The following is a 27,100-nucleotide window of genomic DNA, read 5'->3' on the forward strand; positions in this document are numbered from 1 at the left end:
GGGCGATTGAAGTTTTAAAGATAGCGATCTTAAGAACGTGCCTCTAGGCTTGAGATCTCTTTTCTGAAATCCATTTTATCACAAGGTTGGAACAACAGATCACTCAGATAATGCCTCAGAGGTTGGTTTGGAAAACTCAAAAGACACATCTCCCTTCATCATTAGGAAAAACTATTGATCAATATAAACATTTACTATTGATCATATTGTGTGTTTGATATGTATGTATATACATTTTTGTTACAGGTTTCAGTTCTTTGTATACATGTAACAAATTGTTTTCTTGGATAGAACTTAGTTTCACTATTCTATCACACTGAGGTTCGCTAGACCTATCACTGTCACAGGTTTTAGTTGTCTATACTATTAAATTGAGTTTCGCTATTCTATCACATTGAGATTGACTAGTCCTGTTAGTATCATAGGTTTCAGTTCGTGTATACATGTTATAGGTAGTTTTCTTTTTGGATAGATCTGAGTTTCACTATTCTATCACACAGAGGTTCGCTAAACTTATCATTATCACAAGTTTTAGTTGTGTTAAACTGAGTTTCACTATTATATCGCATAGAAATTCGCTACTCCTATCACTGTCACAAGTAGTTAGTTTGAACAAAATTGAGATTCATTGTTCTATCTGATTTTCTATATCTTACAGTATCAAAATTTCACTTTTCCATCACATTTAGTTTCACAGTTTCATTGCATCAGCGTTTTGCTACTCTATGAACGAGTTCGGCTATTCTATAATAACAAATGTTACTTTCCTTGTTACCTTCCAAAGGTGAATCTCAATTACACTTTTGAAGTCGAGTTTCGTTGAAACTCTAAGATCAAGAGAGTTTTGATTGAAATTTTGAAAGCAAAAGTTGCTTTTTAAGCTTTAGCACAAGGGAAAATTTGTCAGACACCCCCAAATTCAGAGAAAATCGAGTGGGTGAGATGCGAGGAATATTGCGATTATTTGTGGATACATGGCCAAATACAATTATTCTCAGTAGTACAATCATTTTTGGTTGTTTTATTTCCTTCATCTTATTAAATGAAAACCAAATTAAGCCGATATATATATTACTCACTGATTCTTTTAGCTATATATATATATATATATATATATTGCCCACTATCTCGTCAAGATAGTAAATCTTGGGTGGTGGTGTAGCTAGGCCTGCAAATAGGTCAGATTTGGGCCGGATCCTTATAGATCCAAATCTGAATCTGAATTAGATCCGAGGGTTAGGTTGCACTATCATAGGTTTCAGTTGAGATTTCTGGATGGTTAGGTTGCACTATTATAACCCAGGTTTCTCGGGTTCAAATCTCATAGGGTTGCTCCTCAGCTTGCCAGAAAAAAAAAAGAAAAAAGCTTCTGGTTGTTAACAAGTCCAATGTCGTTGAATATCTGATCCGAATCCAGCATATCGTTCCCAACGTACACTTGAATCAGACTTCAGACTCACCTAATTGGATCATTTTTGGCAGATGGATATTTTTGGCAAGATTAAATTCATGTTCGGATACAAATTTGATCCAATTACCACATATAGTTCAGACCCGTATTCAATCTTAGATCACCGGATCTGTTTCAGATTCAGACTCGTATTCGGTTCCAGTGCATAAAAATCGGATTCGTATGCGAATCAGGCAGGATTCTGTCTGTATCCGACCCGTTTGTAGCACTACCCACGGTCTCTAAAACCCTTCAAAACATCGAAACCCTTCTCTATCTCTCTCTGAGTTCAGTAGGAAGAAGCAGCAGGAGTAGAAGAAGAGAAGAAGATCTCTCTCTCTCTCTCTGAGTTCAATAGGAAGAAAAAGAAGAAGAAGAGGAAGCAGGAAGGAAGGAAGGAAGTATGCCTCCTACGTTTGCGGAAGAAACGGTGATGCTCTGGAGGGTCCGTCGGACGATCCTCCAGATGCTGCACGATCGCCAGTACGTCGTAGACGACTCCGATCTGAAGATGACCCTCCTTGACTTCGGGAACAAGTTCGGCGAGCGCGTCAACAGGGACGATCTCACCATTAAATCCCCCCAAATTAGCGACCCAAACGTCCAAGTCCGTCGGTAACCCCAACCCGAACATCCCCCTTTTCTCTCTCAGTCGAATATCGTCGTCCTGATCGTCGTTGGTGGCTGTTTCGCTGCAGATTTACACGTTCTTCGTGAACGATCTGAAGGTGGGCGTGAAGACCATTAGGGGGTACGCGGAGCGGATGCGATCGGAGAACGTTGTTCGCGCCATCCTCGTCGTGCGGGAGAAGCTGACCCCTGCTTCCAACCAGTGGGTCCACGACTTTAATACCAAGTTCCATATGCAGGTCTTTCGCGTGAGTGCTACTGTGCTGCCTTTCTTGTTTGATGCCTTTATTTCTCAGATAATAGTTGATGGTAGGGGTTCTTTTTATTGATTCTCCAATCGCAGATCCAATCTCTCCGTCAATAATGTTTTTTCATGTGCTTAAATTTGTGTGTTTGGAATCATGGAATTAGGTGGAATTGGAATCCAATCCCGTCAAAATTCTCTTATCCTTTGTTTCTGATGGAAGGATTTTGATGCAATTCTATTTCAATTCCACTCACTTGTACGAATCCAAATGCACGAATCCAAATGCACGAATATATATATATATATATATATATATGCTACAGTCGTTTGTATGTGCAAACGACCTAGAAAATGGAGCGGAACACCCTTGTTTGTTTTTATTTCTCATATCTAACATCATGGATGTGGTCTACAAGTTTTATTTAGTGGGAACCGGCTTTTGGATTGTGGGAATCCGACCTGTATACAGGTTTTTCCGGCGATCCAAAAATCAACGGCTATGAATGCATCATTTTTCCCTGACTCATAAAAACATGTTTTTCTTAGAAAAAACATGATCCAAGAGTCGATTCCTACTAAATTGAGCATGTTGAACACATCTATAAGGTTAGATTGTGTCAAAACAACTCGCATCATGAGATTTAAACTAGATTGTAGGTACAATCGATTGCACCAAATATAAATCCATATATATATATATATATATATATATATATATATATATATATATATATATATATGAGAGGTTCAAAATTTAAATTGGCCAAAGCCCCTCTTCTCAAGAATCTCAACCTATCAACACCTCATACACGACACTTTGATTTTTCCCATGCACTATTCTTCTTTCCATCTCACAACAACGATAGTACCAGAGTTTTTTAGATAAACCGAGATGTTTCAAATCCAACTTTATCATCGCATAAAGAATGGTGACCTTTGAAGATGGGTGCCATCCAGCCATCACATTCCACACACGCACACACTAGTACAGAACCCGTGCAAATGTATGTGGATGAAGGAGAGTATAAGATGGTGATTTTAGATTTTTTTTTTTCAATTCAAATAAGAATTTTCACATGTAAATAGCTTGAGGGGAGTGATGTTTTTAGGCATGAAAACATTTTGAAACTGACCTTATTACTGTAAACCAAAACAAATAAAAAGAAAGAGAAAAGTTACATGGAATGATAAACATATCAACTTGCTACTTGAAAACATGCTTAAGGCAAAAGTGACAAAAAAAGAAAAACCTGCTTGAGAGAGGCAGATGTTACCATGTATCACACTAAGAGCTACAAAAGGCCAATCCAGCAACAATGTGCAACCTTGCAGTTAAGTGAGACACTCACGCACCTCAATGGCTACTGGAGCTACTGCTCCTACTTTCGCATGGCTACAATTTTTGACAATTATGCATGCAAAGCCATGCCCTGCCCATTAATCAACAAGAATTTTCTAGAATGTAAGAATACCTAAGAAACTAAAAGTCTCTAGATTTTTTAAGCCATGAAACCTAAAAAAATCCATTTTATATAAGTTTCATGTAGTGAGAGTCAGAGGATGACGCTTGGAGAAACTAAAAAGAGTGGGAAGACCTTAAATAACATTTATGGTGGTTCCTGTGAAAAGGTAAGTAGAGATCTATGCAATGTTTAATGTGGTATATGAAAAGTTGTTTAGAAAGAGGGGAGAGATGGAAAAAAGGAGTACTTAAATGGTATTTATGGTAGTTGATCTAAAAAAAAGAAATAAATTTAAAAAGAGACAATGGAGGGAGGTGTATGCACGGTTTCAATGGTAACATAAAAGAACTAAGATAGAAAGAGAGAGAAGGGGGGTAAGGAGAGAAAGAGTATGCACAATTTGTATTGTGTAAGATGCATGAGAGAGAGAGAGAGTTGGGAATTGTGTATGGTGAGTGGATGAGAGAGAAGACATTGGGAAGAGGAAATGGTGAGAGAAAGGGTCATGTATGTGTATAGAGAAAACGAAGAAAACAATGAAAGAGAGAAAAAGAGAGGTTAAGGAGAGAGGGGGAAGCCATTGCTTGTGTGGAATAAAATAAATAAGAGAGAGAATAGTAGTGCATGGGAAAAATCAAAGTGTTGCATGTGAGGTGTTGATAGGTTGAGATGAGGGGCTTTAGTCACCTTAAATTTTGAGCCTGGATTATAACAAGACATACAAAAGTTGACACTCTTGAGTGCTCGTTAGGTCTGCCACAATAATAACAAGCATGGTCTGCTCTTTTTTTAAAAAGGCGTACTTGAGAGAAGCTGGTAAAGTCTTCAACTCAAGCTTAGGCGAATTCTCAATCGAAGGTTTGTCAGGTTGCTCTGCCAAATCCGGGAGAGGCTCGAAGTGCTTGGTCTAATTCAGCTCACCTGAACACGAGCTATCTTCTTTGAGTGATTCATCATCATCATCCTGAGGTGGATCACTCAACGTCTAAAGAGGCTCTGCTTCTACCAGGTTTTGAACCAAATCGACCTGGAAACAAGCATCATCGCCAATAGGGCCCATGGTAGCATTGAAAATGTTCAGCCTCATCTTCATGTTGTCAAAGGACACGTCCATGGCTCCAGTGCGGCAATTAATGCACACATTGGTTGTAGCTAAGAAGAACCGGCCTAAGATGATGGGTGTCTGCCTAACATGGTCAACTCCCTTTATGTCTTGAATAATAAAGTCGACAAGGAAATAAAAATCCTCCACTTTGACCAACACATCTTCAAGAATCCCTCGTGGGCTATGTCACATGGGTGCGGGGGTGCGGCACTTTCAAAAAACTTGGGTGCGGGGGTGTGGCAATATATATATATATATATATATATATATATATATATATATATATATATATATATATATATATATATATATATATATATATATATATATTGCAGGGGAGGGGTCGAGCCCCCTCCCTGCACCCTCTTTGTGCAGAAAGGGGGGTCCAGGGGCTCCCCTCGGCGCGGGTCCTGCTGCGTGGTCAGCGGGGTCTCTTGGGGGTAGCGCCCCCCAAAAGAATTTTTTTTAATAAAAAAATTGGTCACAAATGACTCTGGGTGCAGTCAACGCACCCAGGGTCGGGTTGACCACAACGGGTGCCGCACGTGCACCCGTACCCGCACGCACACCCGTGTCATGTCGACGCGGGTGCGACACTCGGTTTGCTGAGTCCCTGTAACATAGCTCGCAGGACTTGATTGATCTCTGCTAACTGCAGGGTCATAGGTGTATGTTTCATATCCTTTAACCCGAATGCATCATAAAAGAAACCCATCAAGATGTTCACGCTTGCCTCAAGGTTGAGTAAAGCGCATTCAACAGTAATGTCTTCGACGATGCATGAGATAATAGGAGCCCCTCGGTCCTTGAGCTTGGGTGGAGTTTGGTATTGCAACACCACACTTACTTGCTCAATGTACATTGGACATCAACTTCTTATTCATTGTATAAAGTTCTTTCAAGAACTTTGCGTATGCAGGGACTTGCTGAATAACATTTAACAAGGGGAGGTTTATTTAGACATGCTTGAATATCTTAAGCATCTCTTGCATTGTCACCCCTTGCTTGCCAAAAGATTTTGGCTTCTCTAGTGCTTTAAGAAAGGGGGCTTTGGGTATATACGATCTGGAAGGCTTATGTTGTGAAGCCCTCCCACTTTCCTGTGGTAAATTTAAGGAGACCGACTGGTCACTCTTTTGTCTCTAAGACCCTTCAGTTGTCTCCTTGGTTTCATGAAATTTCTTCCCACTCTTAAGGGTAGTGATAGCCTTAGCTTTCTCTTGGTGTGAGTCAGTCATATATAGGCCATGGATAGGTTCTTTTCTCCTAGGATTGACCATAGGTTGACTAGGTAGCATCTCCTCGCTATGTCTGCTTAATGCCTCGACAAACTGTCCCATTTGAGTCTCTAGTTTTGCTATCGACTCTGTATGAGAGTTCAGATTTGCCTTTATATCTGCAAAGACCTGAAGCATTTTCTCTTCAAAGGTTTGGCTTCATGTAGGCTCTTGAGAAGAAGGCCGGCTAATCAATAACATGGTGTGCTGGGCTACTACATAGTCCGCACACCTGCATAGCTGGGGTGGGATTTGACAACAACTAATTCAATTTTTGGGTCAGAAGGTCGACCTTGTTTTGCAACTCAAGGTTTGTCCTCACTTCGTACATACCAGCTTTCTTAGCTCCCCTAGCGGCAGGTGCTGCCCTTTTCGCTCTTGAGGCCAAAGCATGATGTATATAATTCTCACTCAGTCTCTCGAACAAGGCTCATGTTTCGTTCTCACTCTTGAGCATAAATGTGCATCCACAAGTTACATCAACCATTTGCCTATTTTTCTTGGTCAGCCCGTCATAGAAGTATTCCACCAGTTGTCATTTGGCTCCTTGGTGGTGGAGACACTTATGGAGAAAGATCTTTTATCCTCTCCCACATCTCATGGAATTGTTCTCCCTTTATCTACGTGAAACTAGTGATAGCCTTGCAGAATTGGTTCGTCTTATCAATTGAGAAATATTTTTTTAAGAATTCTTTTTGCGTCCTATCCCAAGTAATAATTTGAACCGTATCAAATGACTTCATCCAGTGCTTGGCTTTGTCTTTGAGGGAGAACGAGCGCAAGGTTAACTTAAGTGCATCATCTTTAAAATTGTTGGTCGTAACAGTAGAACAGATCTCTAGAAACTCATCGAGATGACGGTAAGGGTCCTCGTTACTAAGGCTATAAAAGGGTGGTAACATTTGGATGGCACTAACCTTAATTTCATATTTGGGGTGCTCATACATTTGGTCTCACTATTCAGGAAACGGGATCCTACTCCGTAAGAACGAAGTACTTCCTCAAAGGACGGACTTGGCCGGATCTTCCACCATGGGTCTGGTTCTACGAGATCTCCTGAGGATTAATTCAAGATTCTTGATAGGATCTACAAGTTTAGGGCATGAAGAATGTCGCCCTTGCATACACCATTAAGTCGAGACCCCGGTGTACCCCTTCTCATAGGGGCTTTATACTTAAACTAGCGTGCAATCGTAATCAAGCCACACCACGAAGCAAGCAAAAGAAAAGTATATAAATAAACAACCACTCAAATGCAAATATAGAGCTTGAAAACAAACTAGATGCTCGGTCACCTAAGATGGTATCTTAGTAGGTAGGCCATGCAAAAAAATTAAGCTGGCTCTATGGCATGCACTCAACGTGATTCTAACAATCCTAATTAATAAACCAAAGTAAACTAAACAATCCTAGATATCAACAGAAAATAAATTAGACAATCCTAAAAAAAATGCGAAAGAAAAGTATCAATTTTAAATATACGTGAAACAAGGGCAATAAAGTGAGTACTTAGTCTTTAATCGCCGTTCTCCGACAACGAAGCCAAAAATTTGATGCAACTTTTATTCAAAATATTTTTCAAAAAGGGATTTTCAATAAAAATAATCTGTGTAAACCGTGCATCAAATTCTAAATAACTGATTCACACTAGTGGTGAAATCCGGGTCGAACTCAGGGAACAGGTTTAACACTTCATACTCCAAACAAAACAATCTTTATTGCCTTAAAAAGTAAACAAAGCGCACTAATCCTATTACAAAGGGTCTCCGAGCATAAATAAAATTATTACAACCCAAATTAAATAAATGGCAGAAGGCCCTAAAAATAAAAAAATAAAGAAAATTAAAAATTACAGGGCTTCGTTTGCTCGCGATCTAGCTCCTGTTGTTCGCGCGTGTACGACCCTAGTATGCTCGTTGCTGTCGTGTTCTAATAAAAATCAAAAAGTTCGTGCCCACCTGCAAAACTCAAAACCAAGACAAGAACGAAAACAAGTAGACTATCTAATCTAGTTAAGGTTAGTTGCAATAAAATAACGATTAAAGTAAATTTAAAACTAAAATATGTATGTATCTAAATCTAAGGAAAAGAAAAATCTAAACTAAAGAATTTGTTTAGCTCACGGTTTGCCAAAGCATGATTCCCAAGAACAAATTCTTTTATTTATAACTCAATATATAGCAAACCATAAGACTACTATCTAATACCAAAAAAATGAATTCAATGAACTAATACCTATCACTAAACTAATGAAAATGAATAATAACAAAAACTGAAGCACACAATCCAACTCGGTCGTTGCCCTGCTAAAACATTGATCTGAAGATCATGATAGGCTCAATCGGCTGACTGATCTGGGTCAGCAGACCAGGGTCGGCCTGATTTGATTAATCATGTCTGGTCGGTTGGACTGGTCTGGTTGATCAGGATGCAGATTGGGTCTGCAGATGCTGGCAGTTTTGATCAGCAGGTCTGCTGATCGTGCGTGAATCAGAGCTTAACAAAAACAAGTAAAAATATGAATCACGCACTCAGGATCAGCCCTCACCCTTGCTAAAAGCTGGTCTGATTAAATCTGATCGGCTGGACTGGCAGGTCTGATCGGTTACTAGAGCTGGTAGGCCTGATCTGGTGATCAAATCTGACCACAAGTTGCAGATCAGCCAACTGATCTGGGTCGGCAAACCAAGGTCTACCTGAGTTGGTTAGATAGGACGCTTGGCTGGCAGCAGGCTGATCACAGACTGATCAGATCTAGGCTGGCCGACGACTGGCCTGGTCTGATCCAGATCTGGTCTGCGCTGGCAAGTTGTCCTGATTGGCTGTGCTGGGCTGGCTGGATCGCAGATCTGCTCGGTCTGCAGATGATGGCAGATCAGGTCTACGATCTGGGCTGGTCGGATCTGCCCAATAGATCAGATCGACAGGTCGGCCTCTTATTTTTTTCCTTTTTAACAAAATAAAAAAACTACACTACAATGCTGAAATGACTAATAAAAAGAAATTAATGTATATGCACCAAGGTTGCCAAACTAGAAAGCGGAAGCGGGAAACGATACGGGAAGCAGAAGCGAGAAGCAAAGCATTATAAAATTTATAGGAAGCGGGAAGCGAAGTTCCAATTTAAAAGCAAAACATTAAAAAAGTGAAACAATATGGTAATTGAATAGGAATCGAACAAGAAACAAATAAAAACTAAAATAAAATTGATCATTCTTATATTTCATGATTTTTCAGTAAAAGAATTTTTTGTTAAAATCTAACAATGATGGTTACTAATTTAAAGAAAGTACATGGAAAGTGAGTGAAAGCGTAAGAGAAAATACATGAAAAACATGAAACGAAACGTGAGAAAAGCATATAGAAAGCATAGACCATGTGTGTGGGAAGCGTAGGGGAATCGAGATTCCCATAAAGTTTCGGAAGCGAGAAGTATCGCGCTTCCGAAGCGAGTTTCCAGGAAGCGAGCTTCCCACCTACCTAAGAAGCTTCCGGTAACTCTGATATGCACAACTACGAAAATAAAAACTAAACTAATGCATGCAGAAATTAATGCAAACTTATTTATATGCAACAAACTACGATAAATAAAAATATAAAGAAAAAGGGGGAGAAGAGACTCACCTTGGGTTCGCCTCCGACGGACTGGGGAGAGTAAAAGCAATCTTCCCTCTTCTCTAAACGTGTCATGCCACTCCGATCCAAGAGAGGAGAAAGAAGAAAAAAAAGGAGAAGAAGAAAGGAAGAAGGGAAGAGGAAAAAAGAGGAAGAGAACAAGAGAGAGAGAGAGAGCGAGGCAAGAGAGATCAAGGGGGGTGGGGGGGCATGAATTCCAATGAGGGAAGACACCCTCCTCTCTCTAAAAAATACTATTTATAATAAAGGGTTAGGGTTGAGAGGGCGGTTTTAGAAATTTTCTAAAAAAATATTTTAGTTTCAAAGAATTTCAAAAAGCCTCCCTTAAAAAAATTAATTTCTAAAAGCATGTTAAAAAACTAAAATATTCTAAAATACAAGTGGGTTCAAATTGCTTATTTTTCACTCTAATTGCGATGAAACGCGACACACATCTTTCCTGCAAGACAATGCATCAGAATCGACTAAACACAGTCTTTTAACACTGAATATGCGTCATATCATGCATAAAAATATATAAAAATTATGAATAAAATATGCATGATGAGTATCCCTTTCTCTCTCTCTCTTCTTCCTCCTCCTCCTCCTCCCCTCCTGCATCTTTCTCCCCCCTTTCGCATCTGGGTTTCAAGGAACCCAGGTGGCCTGGGATGGGGCTCTGTCGAATTCATCCATGCTGGGTGGGTCTCTCTCTCTCTCTCATTTTGTTGCTAAAGCTTGGCCCTGCAGGGCCAGGTGTCTCTTTGGTTTGACTTAACACAAACACCTGGCTGTGCAGGTAAAGGTGTCAATTTAGTTTGACATGAATCAGATCTGGTCTGATTCATGTCTCTGGCTGAAAGAAAGACCTGGGTTTGAACCCAGGTCTCATTCAATGATCTGGGTTTGGGTTCAGTCTGAATCAATTAAATCAGATCTGAATCTGGGTACAGATCTAATTTCTATTCCAAGTCCTAAACTGTTAATATATATACCCTTCCGCACCCCCGCACCCAAGTTTTTTTAAAGTACCGCATCGTTGTACCTGCACCTGCATCCGCACCCACACCTATGTGACATAGCATGCAAGCCTCATGGCATTAGTGGAAAAAAATGATTATGATAAATAGGTATTTTATCCAAAACAGATCATATTTGTTGCATTGTCATTAGACTCTATGGCCAAGTCAAGGTAGGGAGGGGCGGGGGGTTAGGGTACAAAACCATCTCCCTGACCCCTCTCCTCTTCTTCTTCCGATGGATTCTCCTCCTCTTCCGATGGTGGCGGCCCTCCTCAACCCCTCCTCTCCTCCTCTTTCGACAGCGGCGACAACCACAAGCCACAAAGGTCTCTCTCTCTCTCTCTCTCTCTCTCTCTCTCTCCCCCCTTCCACATCTTCTTTCTCCCCCCTTCCGCATCTGGGTTTCAAGGAACCCCGGTGGCCTGGGCTGGGGCTCTGTCGAACTCACCCAGACTGGGTGGGTCTCTCTCTCTCTCTCATTTTGTTACTAAAGCCTGGCCCTGCATGGCCAGGTGTCTCTTTGGTTTGACTTAACACAAACACCTGGCTTTGCAGGGATAGGTGTCAATTTTGTTTGACATGAATTAGATCTGGTCTGATTCATGTCTCTAGCTGAATGAAACGAGACCTGGGTTTGAACCCAGGTCTCATTCAATGATCTGGGTTTGGGTTCAATTCGATTAAATCAGATATGAATTTGGGTCCAGATCTAATTTCAACTAATTCAGATCTAGATCTGGGCTCAGATCTTATTCTAAGTCCTAAACTGTTATATATATAATATACCCTTCCGCACCCCTACACCCAATTTTTTTTAAAGTACCGCATTGCTGTACTTGCACCCGCATCCGCACCCACACCTATATAACATAGCATGCAAGCCTCATGGCATTAGTGGAAAAAGAATTGATTATGATAAATAGGTATTTTATCCAAAATAGATCATATTTGTTGCATTGTCATTTGACTCTATGTCCAAGTGGGGGTTGTTGGCCTACTAGTGGGTCATGTGTCAGTTGAAGATTAGGTCAACTCTGACCGAGTCAATTTTGGACCTAAAAAAGAATTAAGAAAGGGAGGGGGGGTAGGGCACAAAACCATCTCCCTCCTCCCCCTCCCTGACCCCTCTCCTCTTCTTCTTGCAATGGCTTCTCCTCCTCTTCCAACGGCGGCAGCCCTCCTCAACCCCTCCTCTTCCGACGATGGCTACGGCTACAACCCATAAAGGTCTCTCTCTCTCTCTCTCTCTCTCTCTCTCTCTCTCTCTCTCTCTCTCTCTCTCTCTCTCTCTCTCTCTCTCTCTTCTTCTTCCTCCTGCCCTCCTGCTTCTTCTTTCTCTCCCCTTCTGCATCTGGGTTTCAAGGAACCCAGGTGGCCTGGGTTGGGGCTCTGTCGAACTCACCCAGGCTGGGTGGGTCTCTCTCTCTCTCTCATTTTGTTACTAAATCCTGGCCCTGCAGGGCCAGGTGTCTCTTTGGTTTGACTTAACAGAAACACCTGGCTCTGCAGGGACAGGTGTCAATTTCGCTTGACATGAATCAGATCTGGTCTGATTCATGTCTCTGGCTGAATGAAATGAGACCTGGGTTTGAGTTCAGTCTGATTCGATTAAATCAGATCTGAATCTGGGTCCAGATCTAATTTCAACTAATTCAGATCTAGAACTGGGCTCAGAACTGATTCCAAGTCCTAAACTGTTATATATATACCCTTCCGCACCCCTGCACTCAAGTTTTTTTAAAATACCACATCGTTGTACCCACATCCGCACCCACACCTATGTGACATAGCATGCAAGCCTCATGGCATTAGTGGAAAAAGAATTGATTATGATAAATAGGTATTTTATCCAAAATAGATCATATTTGTTGCATTGTCATTGGACTCTATGGCCAAGTGGAGGATGTTGGCCTACTAGTGGGTCATGTGTCAGTTGAAGATTAGGTAAACAAATTTGATTATGATAAGGCACTAAGGATAGAAATTTGTGGAATACATTTCAATGAGAGTTTTGACCTGGTCAGTTCAACCGTTGAACCAAGCTTACAAAAGAATGTACATGGGGCATGGCCTGTCTCGATGTCTATGCCACGTTTTTGATATACAAGGCTTATACCTCTTAAATATCTCCAAAAGTTCCCCTCTTTCTTTTCCTAACAATAATCAACATCTCTAATGTTGAAACAATCTGTCTTGCGGCTTAAACCTTATGGGAGGGTGAATGAAATAAAAACGTGTTCTTTTTAATCTTGCAAAAGTTTTTGGGGCAAAATTATTCGGGAGATAAGGCTTCAGGTAATTTTCATCTGGAGGTTGTTTTCCATTCACTTCAAAGAACAATAAATCAAAACGAAACTATAACATCTTGTTTTAGTTCATCCTCTGAGGGTATACAATTCCTTTATTTTTTGTTTTTCCTTTACTGATTTTGATAGTTCTGACAATCTTTTTTAGTTTAATTTTATTTGCAAGTTATGATTGCATTTTATTGTAATTATTAGAGTGAACTGCTTTTATTCCTCTCTTTTTTATTGTGTTTTTGTTGTATATGTATATGGATGCATTGCATGTATGTTTATGACATCTTTGTCTTCCTCTTATTTGGTATTTCCACCATCAAAGAGGCCAAGGTCCATGCGCCATTATCTATCATGGGAGGTACCACCTAGTGCTAGTGTAGCCTTCCCATAAAATAGAATAGTGGAGAAGGGGGAGGTCATGTTCTTGACATCATCCCTCTTTCCTATAGTGTCGAGGTTGTAAACTAGCACGTATAGCACCTTTGATGCTTGCACACCACCCATTTTACGTCTCTTTTATATTATTTTGTAGATTCAACAGGTAGAGATCTAATCTTTATGTAGTGGATGTCATTGGAATGTAGGAGGAGGAACTGATTGTCAATATCACAGAGCATGATCTTGTCCCAAAGCATGAAGTGCTGACTAATGAAGAAAAGAAGAAATTACTTGATCATTATAAAATCAAAGACACACAGGTATCTGCTTGTCTTTTTGGCTATCATTCACTTTCTATATCTATAAGAAATAATTGTTATGTTCTTTGTCAAGATATGATTGTGTATTAAAAGACTTTGGTTGGTTAATTTATGGGCAACTTAGAATTAGTAAAGATGGTGAACTTGTATTGATATTTTACCATTTGTGATCACTGTGTGACTATATCTTGTAGGCTCATATTTGTCCATCTTCTGCCATTTCTTATTGTATAGGCTTGCTATTTTGTTTGAAGGTTGGAAAGCCAAAATGTATGCTTGTAAAGAGCTTTCCTCTCTTTTCTGTGTAATGTCAATTGTTGATTCTCATGTTTGTCCTGCTTAACCCCCTTGAGCTTGATTCATGTCCTGACAATTGCTTTTCATCAGAATGGTGTTTCAACATGAGTGTTGTGCTTTGGAGATAATGTATAGGCGATTTGTTCAGGTGTGAGGTCTGAATCACATGAACTATGAAAGCACTAATGACACAGAAAGTGAAAGAATTGGAATTAGGATCGAAAATGGCAATCACTAGGAATTTTTTTTGCTGTATTCATTGTTTAGTGTGCATTTGCATCAAACGGAAAGAGGCTATGAACAGAATGCCGCAGAGCCTCCTTTTCTGAAAACAAAGATTGGCTCTTGCTTGGATTTTGTTCTCGTGGTTTTTTGTGAGGGTCCCATTTAATCATGGGGCACTTTGCTCGTGGAAAATGTCTCCCATGTTTCAATGGGAGTATTGGGGGACACACTATGCAAATGGGTCCTAAGGAAAGAAAACCCAAGGTTCTGTGTCTAAAAGAGTTCAATCAAACCAATCAGGCACCATGACATCACTGCAGTTTGTACTTAAATAAACCTTATGCTGCAGTGAGTTTTAGTATTTGGACTTGCTAAAAGGAGGAGACCACTGGTAAGGATGGCTTGCTAGTAACATTTTAGTTGTGTTGTGTGGTAAATAGTGGCTGTTTCTTTTACTGGGGTACTTTTATAAGATGAAATAACTTACCTTGTCGTATGAGAGTCTGTTAGGCAGTAATGAAACCAAAAGAAGGTAAATTGCAGTCACTCAGAAGTTTATGCTAAGTTAGATTCTGGAAATAGTGGGAAATACCTAGTGGTGTACTGTCATAAATGATTGCTTTTTTATAGTACATGTGATTTGCGTTGCAGTGTGGTGGAATGCTGATTGAGAAATGAGCACGTGAGGGAAGTTTAAGGGTTGCTTCAAGACATTCAAGGAACTTGTTTGGGATCAGATTCAGCATGTCTTATATAGATGAAAGGGGATGTTGTGAAAATTCTCTGGTACAAGCGAGAGTTTGCAATGTTCTCTATCATATATTACTCGTATTAATAAAAGACATAGTATATGACCCTTTTTTTCCGTATCCTCCCCCTTTTGTAAGAACCTCAATCTCTTGGATAATTTCCTGTGAAACTCCTCAATTGAAAAGTTAAAAGGACAAACTGAATAATGCCTTTCATTAAAAAATTTGGATAAGCTCTAGGTTTTATTTTTGGATATGCCTGGTTAAGATTATTATTGATTGTTGCAGCAAATTTGCTTTTGATCCTGTAATTCTCAAGATTCCATCAAATTCTAATGCCAAATCCAATTTGTACGTTCAATGGTGTGCAGCTTCCTCGAATGTTACTCACGGATCCCGTTGCTCGATATTTTGGCATGAAACGTGGACAAGTGGCAAGGATAATCCGCAAGAGTGAAACTGCAGGAACGTATGTCTCCTATCGCTGTGTTGTTTGAGTACAAAATTGAGCAACTCTCCCCAGCAAAGTACGCCTTCATCTACACTGACATGATACTATTTACTTGTAAAGTTCTAAATGCGTTGTCATTTAAGATTTTTTGCGGCAGTTGATTCCTAGGTAATTGTGACATTGCCATTTACGGACATGCATTTTGATCGTGTTTCAAACTTGAGTTGCATTTATAAATTTTTTGTATGAAAAACTTGATGAACAGAACTTATTTATAACCATGGCCACCAGTCTTCCTATTGCCATGATATCAGCAAAATATTTCTTATCCTATAGTTTTTGTGAACGTACTATTACCAACTAAAAAAAAGATTAATTTTTTTTACTGTGGGACACACACAAACAAACGAGATGTTGCCTGGATCGGATGACATTGCCATTGTCTCCCCAATTTTGTTCAAAGGTGACACAGTGGATCGGTAATGGAGAGACAAACCAAAGTTGCTATGTGCCTCCCGCGCTTGGGCACATGTGCAAGGAGGTGCCAGTGTGAGCTGAGTGTTGTGCTTGAACGAATACTACACAAGCAAGAAGTAAAAACATAATATGGTATAGAGGGGATTTTGTCTAGTCCAGGACTAGGGCTTCATCGGGTGCGTCGGATACACACCTCTTTTGAAGCTCCAAATGTGCATGCAAAGTTACAAAATTAACAATCATAAGAATGGACTCAAATGCACATGTGGATTGTAAGATCGCACGGAGCCAAGGGTTCAAGTGTCACCCTGCTCCACACAGTGAGCTGCGTGCAGGTACAGGTGCAAGGCTGCAGTGTGTGGTGTTGTAGCGTGCGTGGCTATGCGTGTGCGCCAAGGATCAAGGGAGGTTCTTTGGGGGAAGGAGGCTGCAATGTAGGGTGTGGCCTCCAGAGGCTCTGGTGCCGCGGGTGGCCTGCGTGTGCTGCCATCGGGCAAGTGGTGCGCGCACCTCCCATGCACCCAAGAAAAAGGACTTGGTGCCTGTGCACTGGACATGTGTAGTGGAATGGAGTGTGTGCACGACCAAACCACAATGTGAATGCCACACTTGTGACAATTGCATGTCACACACGTGGATGTGGTGGGACCTTAGATTTAGGATCCATTTATGAAGGTAAAAGACTTTGAGCTTGTTCTCAAAAATCTTTTAGTGCAGAAGTTTGGTCTTGTAGAGCTTGCTTCTTTAACTCTTCTCTCTTTTTCGTTCTAGTTTGAGGCGCCACTTGTGTAGTGTGTGCTTGTGATCTTTCACTATTTTTTACTACACTATTACAAGGCTTAAGAAGAGTTTCATCTAGCCTTAGTTTAGGTTACAAGCTTAGCTTAGGAATTATAAGAGCCGCCCTTAATCAAGCTCACAAATTCAGGCCACAATCGGCCTTGGCTACAAACAGTCATAAAGAGTCAACTGCTGTCACGTAGGGATAGCTTACGTAGTGACGCACACTCTAGCTGAGGGAGGTTCTCCGCCCGTATGGCAAAGGTACAACTTGACAAGAGCCGAGCGCGCAGGCTATCACGCTGCAGGGATGCACTGCACAAGGCAGTGATGTTGCTTTGTTGGTGCGTTAGCAGATGAGAAAGGAGGTTGCACGTGCTGCGATGAGCGAATGTTGTGGCATGTGCAACACACTAAGCACTGCGCGTGCACTGCTGCTGAAGGTGATACTCTGGCATTGCACAGAATGTGTAGCGCGTGAAGCGTATGGTGAACGAGTGTTGCTCAACGTTGGAGTGGATGATGATGCTGAGGAAGCATTGCGGAGGTGCAATGTTGCGGCTAGACTGCACGATTAGATGTGTAGCTAAGTGCGCAGCACAGTGATCTGACGCAAAGGCAGTCCGCATCAAATGCAAAGGATCAACACAATCCTGGGCCTGTGGAAAACCTCCACAGCTGCAGCACAAGTTGCTGGAGGCGATCAACCATCACAGCTCCTGGCGGTAGAAGATCTTTGACCGAGAACTCTACGCCTGGGAATGGATTGAGAAAGGCCTCCTGCTGCGACAAAAGTGCTCCTCGAGTGCGATAGCCGAAGTTGATAGTCTGGTAAGGTGCAACATAAGGAAAAATGCAAGTAGTGAACGTTTGTGCTGAATCAAACTGAAATTAAGCTATGAGAAGTCAAGCACTTACCGATTGTTCTAAATGAGAGCTACGCTACATCTTCACTTCAACGTGTTGTAGATGATAATCCGTAAATCGCCATATGTGTGATGAATTAGATCTAGGCTCGAAGCACTTGATTCAATTCTAATCCAACTCAATTAGGATGAAACTAATCGAAATTGGCCCAAGGAAATACGCTCAGCATAAGTCCTGAAATATCCTCGATTAGGAGATTCAAATGCCTTGCGGTACCAAAGAGAGAAACTCCCTTCCCAAAGACCGAAGTCCCAAATTCAATTCAATATTTCAAAAGTTACAAATGGAATGACAATGGCGCATATTTATAGGCCATACAAAACCATAATCCAGCTTAAGCAAAATCACCAGCTGTTTCATCCCAACTGCCTCAAGTGGTCTTATGCGCATAAGGCTCCCATGCATTGAATCTGGCCTGTTGAATTGGTGCATAGGTGCCCATGCACTAAACCTGGCCGGCTGATGTGGCGCAATTGACTTGCACACTTGGACTGGCCGTTAGACCCTGCTGTCAGCCTGCTGAAGTGGCAATGCGCTGGCCGCATGCCCTGTACAAGAAATCCCACGTTGGCAAGTGAAGCCTTCAGCTGTGTAAGCTGCACTCTGCGTGACTGCGCTGACAGATACAACCACATACTCATCTGTTGCTGCAGCAACCCAATGTATTTACTGTGGGTCGCATCAGATGTCTGTAGGGGTCGACCAAGAGGTGCATGTTGAAGGCACAAGCAAAAGAGTAACTACCTTGAACCCCGTAAATGCATGGATCTCGTACAAGTGTAACCCTGCATGCTTTCTAACATGGTAATTAACTAAACATGCTTAAGAGATTAAACAGACAAGGGTTGGGGGGGGGGGGGGGGGGGGGCGGGGGAGGGGGAGGGGGAGATCCAACCATTAGAATATGCTCACCGAGGGTTGATAAGCTTCAACACGAACACTTCAAGGGATGATCAGCCTGATGTCGGAAATCTGCCCGAAGGTGAAGAGGGGTTGAAAGAGAGCCTCTAGATCGTTGGGAAGCTCCTGAGCTTGTTGGGCGCACGCCTACTCCATAAATGCTGTCAATCAAGCATTGTTGGTGGCCCGAATAGACCCAAGTGTTTCAGAAAGCATGTAGGTGAATCGAATGGGGATTGGGAAGGATCCCAGTCGAGTGTACACTCCCACTCAAAATTTCATCCTTGTGAAGGTCGACCTCCCCCTAAGAGAGATGGTTTTCCAGTTAACATGAGCTATTGTGGTTTCCAGTGAAAACCACAGTCTAATGCATAATTACAAATTAAAACTAACAAGTTTAATTCGTTGGCTACTGTAGTTTAGGACAAAACCACATTAGCCTGCCAATTTAAGCCATGATGTGAGGGCTTGTTGTCTAGACAAACTCTTAGTCCACATCAGAAGCTGATGTGGCCTGGTGGGCCCCTCAAAGTGTTGAGGTGGCTAATGAGATGACCAGCTTTGTGGGCCCCAATGGGCGCTGATGTGGCCATCTTCCAAAAATTGGTGGAGCTTCTCTCTCTTGTGCAAAACCGCTGGGGTTAAGTGGGCTGGGCACATGTGCTCCTAGGTCATGCTGCCAGCTGCAGTGGCTCCTGGGTTTGGTGTGCGCACATCGTGTCCTTCGTGCGCTGATGGCATCCCCAGGGGTGACTGTCAAGGGTGGACACATCAATCCACCACACTTTTGCTAACCCTTTGCCCTCAAGGGTGTCTTTTGGTATCTTCTCTTTTACTTCTTCCCTCATTCGTGAGAGAACATCGACTACTCTGTTGCTCGTGCCTTTCTTGTAATCCATTTCGAAGTTGTAAGCTTGTAGCTTCAATACCAACCTCGGCTGACTTGGGGTCATGAGCCTTTGCTCGAGCATATACTTGAGGGATTAATGATCGGTTCTTATAAGGAAGTGTCTCGCAAGTATGTAGGGTAGTCATTTCTTGATGGCCAATACAATTGCCAATATTTCCTGATTGCAAGTGCTTAAGGTGTGCACTCGACGCGGGATGACCTTACTTATGAAGGCGATAGGGTGCTCCTGCATCAATGCGGCCCCAATGCCATAATCACTTGCGTCAGTCTGAATCACGAAAAGCTTAGAGAAGTCGGTCAAGGTCAATACTGATGCACTTGTCATGGCTGCCTTAAGCCTTTCAAAGGCTTCTTGTGTTGTAGTGGTCTATACAAAGGAGTCTTTTTTCAGAAGGGCAGTAAGGGGGGAGGCTATGGGGTAATACCCCTGATGAATCGTCGGTAGTAGCCAGTCAACCCAAGAAGCCTCTTAATGCCTTAGGTGTTTTGGGCCTAGGCCGTTCGGTCATGTGCTGGACCTTTTCTGGATATGGTTCCATGCCTCGGTGCGATACAATGTGCCCTAAATACATTACATGGCTGGTCCTGAAAGTGCACTAGGTCTTCTTGGAGAGGGTGTGGTCTTTCAATGCAGCTAGCACCTTCCCTATATGGTCAAGGTGATCCTCTCAGCTCTGGCTATGTACCAGGATATCATCGAAGAAGACCAACACAAACTTCTTCAACATGAGCCTATTAATATATAATGAACGACAAGTTGGGAAACATAGGGATAAAAAAATGATTAGAGAGAAAATATGACTCTAAGATCAAAGAGAGTTGGATGAGAATTTCAACTTTAGATAATTTTTTTTGCCACGCTTACTATGTGATGGTTTTTTTTCAGTAGGAAAGCTGGGGATAACCTCAATGGGATTCAAACCTGAGACCCTGCGGTTATGATAATGTAATCTAACCATTCAACTATCTCATTTGACCCTTACCTGATATGCCACCTTAGCGCTTGCTTGCAAAAAGGAATGTATGTGTGCATGACATGATATATATATATATATATATATATATATATATATATATATATATATATATAACGAGAGAGTGAGAGTGTAATACCTGTGATTTTTTAATAATTATTATTTCATTATTTATATATTATATTGATAAAATTAGAAATTTATCTAATTTTCAACTTGAGATTAAAATTACAAATTGAATTGAGTCAGTAGTTGAAATGAAATTTAATATTGAATTTAATTAGGCATGAAATAAGAATTTAATAATATGTCAGAATTTGAATTCATTTGATAGAAATTATAGATAGATTTGGACCCTCATTAAGATGTGGGTTTTACTAATTTAAAAATGGATATAGATCTGATATGGTTTACTCTTATTGGATCAGATCTTAATTGGATTTAAAATCCAGCAAGGAAATCCAATAAATATCCAATTAAGGATATATCATGAATTTTAATAAAAAAATAAATTTGATATAATTATGGATTTAGAGTCCCATGAGTTGGACGTATAATGTGGACCCCACATAGGGTCACACCACTTGGAAGGAGGATAAATACAAATATATATATATATATATAATAAAAAATAAAATAAAGAGATAAAGAAAGAAAAAAGTAGGAAATTAGTTTTTAGTTAATAGAAGATCAAGAAGGTAGAAATCCAAATCATTTGGATTTTTGAGAGACCTATCCACCTAGGGACTCTAGAGGGGGTGTCACCCCCTTCTAGACCTAATTAAATAAATTAAAACAAAACAAAATGTGTGAAGAAAAAAACCACCTTGGTTAAGGTCTAATACAGCCTAAAATGAGGTGTGAGTAGAGGAAAAAGCGACGATGTCATTGCAGAAAGCGCGTTTTAGGTAGAGAATCTCTACTTTTATGATGTTCGATTTTGGGATGCATTAGCATACCCTCTTTTTTATCTAAGGTTTAGATCTACATGTGATCTGGGCATAGAACATCTATGGCTAATAGATCTATATGAAAAATATTTTTGAAAACTCAAAACGGTGTTTTGGAAGATCGATTTTGAGAAAATGATTTGGAAAATACTAGATTCAAAATCCTAAAAAGCAAAAATCATGTGAATAGATAGATCTGTATTTTATTTGATTGTTCAACATGTATAATGAATGTAAAAGCATGTTTTTGAGTATTTTTGCATAGATCTTGATGCTATAAATATATCTCTTGCATAGTTCTTGGTTAAAAATACACGAAAATCTTTTTGAAGAAGGCTTTTGCAAAAAATGTTTTAGGGTTTTGATGTTTTATGATAAAGAAAGTTATTCTGATTATATATAGTAGATTAGAACATGCATGACATGATTAAACATGTTATTACATAAATAATCCATGATTCTATGTTGTTTTTATGTTTCTTGTAATTTTTTATAGATGAAATTGTATTTGAGATATTTCATGAAGGTTTTATGATTCTTTGATTATGGATGTTAATGTTTTAAGAAGATTAGCATAAATATGATCAAAGATGCATTGTATGATATTGTAAATATGTTTAGAGCATCCAAAAATCATGATTGTATGAGTTCCACCATGATTCTTGTTCTTGCTTAATAATAGATCTTGCATGAGTTTGAATCATGGTATTTCGTTCTCGTTTTTTGTTTCGACAAGTTTAAAAAAAAATTGACATCTCTATGAAAATGAAGTCAATAAGTAAAAATAAAAATGAAAATAAAAATACTGAAGTGTTCTATACATTTTGGGCTTGAGTTTAGAATCTTGTTTTGTTCTGTTTGGTTCAGTTTTGAGGCTAAAACATCCATTACAACAGAGTATAAATTTTATGCCCTGTTAGCAGGACTATTCTAACTAAATATTTTGAAAGCTCTAAAACCCTAATCAAAATAAATTATAAAAAATCTGGGTGAAAGGTAACATGTATAACAAGCTTCTGTAAAAAAGATTTTGTCAAAAGCGTTTTTTGTAAATCTTAAGAAATTCATCAAACCAGATTAAATTTTTTTAGTTAATATTATCTGTCTGATATTATTTTTAAACAGGATTCAGTCCCAATTTTTTTTTATTACAATGACTTTCGCAATTTTGTTTCTTGGACTGTGTTCCTAAGATGATGAGGCAATCTCAGTAAAAGTTTGAGAGTTAAATTCGGTTCGTGTGAGTTTTGGTGGGTTTTCCAAAATCGAGTTAATAGGGATCCAAATTGCACAGTATATCATGTGTTGATGCCGGGTTGTATTTTACTTTGTGCATCATATTTTTTGATACTTAAATATAATATTGGATTGCTATGCATGTTAAACGAATGTATTTCATTGTTGATTGAATTGGGCATGCATAAATATCAATGATTAGCCTACCTTGACTGTGTATAATGATTGCATTATTGTATTGATTTTATGGTAGAGACTAATCAAAAGCATGCATAGAGTGCCATGAATATTGCGGCATATGAACCCTGAATATGGTTGTATGTTTGCATTGGCATGAATAACAAGAGTGTTAATTAATAAATCAAAATAAAATTAATTCTCTTGGGGCTTATTGAGAGACTAAATATGGTACTAATGGTTATGTGAGATATTTGACTTAGCACAGAAAGTTGTTTTATCTCCCATCCATATGACCAATAATTAGAGGAACTACAATGATTTGTCCACGGTGTGATAGGTAAGACTCATGAGAAAAAATTGATATATCGAGATTGCAGGAGTTATGAACTCTCTATAAAATCTATATTCCTTCTCAGGAGTATGCACTGTTGGGTCATCACGCAGGTTAATAAGACATAATTGTTTGAAAATATAAACCTGAATTGTACCTCTATCTGAGAGAGTCTGTGTTGTATCCATAGATAGATATTGACAAGTAAAATAATATTGTGAATTTCATATAGATAGAACATGACATGCGACATTTAAGTAAGAAAATAGTAAGTGAAGATAAGAAGCTATTTATGCATGAATGATTCACAACACTGAAATGATAAGTTCATGCATATTGTATATGTTCGTGTATTTTGTAAATGTTCATGCATATGCATAATTTATTGTGGTAATGCAAAACTTAGCATGAATTGATATGCATATAACTGATCTATTGTTTTAATTGTTACCTTGATTTTTATGTTATAGATTGCTAAGATGTGTGATTACATGACTGATATATGAGGTTGTGTTTGAATGTATCATGATATCGTACATTATGCAAGTATGTTATTGTCACTACAAGAAAAATGTGGATTAGTGACGGACGCTATCCACCGTTAATCCATCGCTAAATTGTTTAGCGATAGATTTGCGATGAATTAGCGATGGATAGCGTTCATCATAATATTTGGTCGCTAATTAGCGACATAACTGATATGCCGCTACTTCCATCACTAATTTGCGATAGATTAACGAATGCCATGATCCATCACGAGTTCGTCGCTAAATTTAGTTTTGCGACAGATAAATATCCATCCATAATCTGTCGCTAAATTAGCGATGGATTTTATCCGTCTCTAATCTTTTGCAAAATTAAAAAAATTCCCTTGCTCTTTGCTTTCTCCGTTTTAGTAAAATCTCGAATCTAATCGGGCATCTTTGTCTTCTTCTTGTTCACCGCAAGAACTAAAGGCAGATCGACGATATGAATCGCATCCTCCAAATCCCAATTGTAGAGTCCCTCCTGTGTACTCCCTTAGCGAACAGTAATAGAAGCCATCTATCTAGATACCATATTTACATTTAAACGGATCACAGAAAAATCTGCCATTGCTATACACCAAAACTCTCTCTGATCAAAACAATAATTACAAACTTGAGAAGGAAAAGGAAAAAAAAAAATTGATTGCTATAAAGCATGCATCTAACGGGGGTTTGAAAGAGGGGACACACTATCGGAGAAACACCGGGCTAGAATCTTCTCGTTTCAAGCGTCAACACTAAATTTCGATGAGTAGGCGCTGGGGGATTGGAGTTGGCCGGAGAGTTGGGGGTGGAGCTTTCGGCGGCAACCCAGATGTCCTTAGATGCTTCCACAAAGTTGGGGTGGAGCTTCTTTTCTGCAACACACACACACACACACACACACACACACACACACACACACACACACAGAGAGAGAGCAGAACTCCTCAGCCAGAACTCGTCGCCCGCCCTTTGCCCATGCCTCCTCCACCTCGAGCTTCAACGCCATAAGCCCACCGCCCTCCGCCTCCTCCATCTCCTCCTCAGCCAGAACTCGTCGCCCGCCCTTCGCCCATGCCTCCTCCACCTCGAACTTCAACGCCATAAGCCCACCGCCCTCCGCCTCCTCCATCTCCTCCTCAGCCAGAACTCGCCGCCGCTTCTCCGCCTCGCCCTTACCTTCATCCGAAGATGGCGATGTACTTATAACGCTGCCGCACACAGATTGCCAATGTGGCAACCAATATGAATTTTTTACTACAAATTAGCAATGAAATTTGTATGTCGCTAATCTATCGCTAATTAGCGACGGATTTTGAGATGAACAAATTTCTTCACTAATTAGCGACGAATGTTGAGACAAAATTTGTTGTCACTTATTCTGCAACTAATTTTAATTTTAGCGATGACTAGTTTTCCCTAGCTAATCCATCGTAAATTTGTGACAGAAATAATCCATCATAAATTTCCGTCGCTTATTAACATTTTTCTTGTAATGTGTCTACTCAGACTCAGGTTGTATGATCTTTTTACTTGAATAATTTTTATGTTCTGAGGAGGTTGAGTGATCCTAAACTATTTAGCTATTTATGGACTTTGCACACTGTCTATCGATGTGGTGGTTTTGGTTGGCTTGGACATTAGATTTTAGGAATGATTCCATAACTGGACAAATAGATAATATGAACTTTATTTTAATTTAATTCAATTGATAATGTTGTACTATGATTTATGCAATTTAGTTAAGTGTATGATTTGATATTGTAAATGTGACAATCTCGATTCGTATATTTCACGGTTTGAAAAAAAAATTATGAGAAAAATTGACTTATAAATTGGTGTCGTTACATAGAGAGAGAGAGAGTAGACATTTAATGATACATGCTTAATGTTTTTTTTGCTCTTTCAGTGTTTTTTTTCATAGTTTTGACTCCATAAATGTGTTGGGCATGGTCGATTTACGAGGAATCCACTCCTAGATCATGTGTTTTCAATAAAAAAATGATATTTGGAGCCTACAAAATTTATAAAGAATTTGGACCATTAATTTTTTGAACCTTATAAAAACCCACCCATGTGTTGGAATCAAATACTTCAAGAGTTGATCCCTATAAAATCCAGTACATAGATCACATTTATAAGGTTAAAATTTAAAAATAAAACAAAAAACCTGAAAAACTCATTAAGCACCTACTCTCTCTCTCTCTCTCTCTCTATATATATATATATATATATATATATATATATATATATATACACACACACACGTGATATAGTTAATAACAATAACTAGAAATTCATTACATTACCTAAATGAGATAAAACAAAAATAATTTTTCTATCAATTGATCAAATTCAAGCAAAGCGTCCCCGAATTCAAATATGACTTTTGTTCAATGATCCATTACTTGAACTTGATTAAGGCAATTTTAGTGACCTCGCTTTGGGAGGTTACAAGTATCATAGATTTTTTCACAAGTTTTGGTTGAAGCCAATCAATCAATTTTAAATGAAACTTAAATTAGTTAATGATTTCGGATAAAATAATTAGATCTTGTTGGATGTCGTTATATATATATATATATATATATATATATATATAGAGAGAGAGAGAGAGAGAGAGAGAGAGAGAGAGAGAGAGAGAGAGAGCTCGTGCAGCTTTTCGGTTCCCCAGTTGCCCCGCTTTGTGTTATTCCCTATTACTAGAGTGAAATACTCTTATTCTATTGATTGTAGGCATGGGTTAGAAAGAGTGCCACAATAGTCACAGCGAGCGCAGGGACGGAGCTAGATTCGGGTCCGCACAGATGCACAGTGAAAAGGAAAAGGTGTTTGTTCAAAAGTGGCTGCAGGCAGCCTACCACGCCAGCTCATTAGCAAGCACCACCCCAACCTTACCACCACTCCATCGGTATAAACGGGTTCCTGTCTGATGTGTTAGCCATTGATTACTAGCTAGTTCTTCTCATTGGGAGCAGAAAGCGTCTTTGCTTTCTATTGATTACTCTCTCTTGTTGCTTTCTCTCTTCCCTCTTTCTTTTACTGACCCGAGGGTTGGAATTTACAATGCTGCTCACCACGAGAACAGTTCATTATAGGCATAGTCCAAAAACATTTCAGTGCCAATCGATCGATAGGTTGGACGCTAGAGTGGTCCTAAGAGGTCAGGGTAGACATTGCCTACCCTGTCCTGAACCCTCTGTTTGGGATTTTGGGATCAGGGTGAGCACATGTCCACCCTGGCCCCTACCTTGGATCCATCCCTGGGTGAGGAGCGACAAGCCAGGAACCGAGTCAAGCAAACTCATATGATATTAGTTTGCTAGAGAGGAGTCCATTTTCAGGCTTGATCAGGAGCTGTGTGAAATCTTTGTGGGGGTGATGATGCAGTTTAAAT

General features: G+C 39.8%; 1 protein-coding gene across 2 annotated transcripts; it reads left to right on the plus strand.

The window, feature by feature from the left end:
* The first annotated feature begins 1,749 nt into the window (after positions 1–1,749).
* LOC149843070 (DNA-directed RNA polymerases II and IV subunit 5A-like) lies at positions 1,750–15,830 on the plus strand. Of its 2 annotated transcripts, none has more exons than XM_090001686.1 (4): positions 1,750–2,057; positions 2,149–2,328; positions 13,694–13,807; positions 14,981–15,830. In XM_090001686.1, the coding sequence occupies exons 1-4, from the start codon at positions 1,854–1,856 to the stop codon at positions 15,005–15,007; spliced, it is 525 nt and encodes a 174-aa protein (XP_089857812.1). In that variant the 5' UTR covers positions 1,750–1,853; the 3' UTR covers positions 15,008–15,830. The 2 variants fall into 2 exon arrangements, with proteins under 2 accessions (XP_089857812.1, XP_089857811.1); XM_090001685.1 differs by having other exon boundaries at positions 15,450–15,830.
* The last annotated feature ends 11,270 nt before the right edge of the window (positions 15,831–27,100 follow it).

This window comes from Nuphar pumila, chromosome 3 (genome assembly GCF_984573655.1).
Source record: "Nuphar pumila chromosome 3, dmNupPumi1.hap1.1, whole genome shotgun sequence".
NCBI classification, from domain to species: domain Eukaryota; kingdom Viridiplantae; phylum Streptophyta; class Magnoliopsida; order Nymphaeales; family Nymphaeaceae; genus Nuphar; species Nuphar pumila.

Excerpts from the sequence above, each read along its gene's own strand:
- LOC149843070 (XM_090001685.1), top strand. The coding sequence starts at position 1,854 with ATGCCTCCTACGTTTGCGGAAGAAACGGTGATGCTCTGGAGGGTCCGT. Across the intron at positions 2,329-13,693 it reads TCCATATGCAGGTCTTTCGC|GAGGAGGAACTGATTGTCAA; the intron begins GTGAGTGCTACT and ends ATTGGAATGTAG. Across the intron at positions 13,808-15,449 it reads ATAAAATCAAAGACACACAG|CTTCCTCGAATGTTACTCAC; the intron begins GTATCTGCTTGT and ends AATGGTGTGCAG.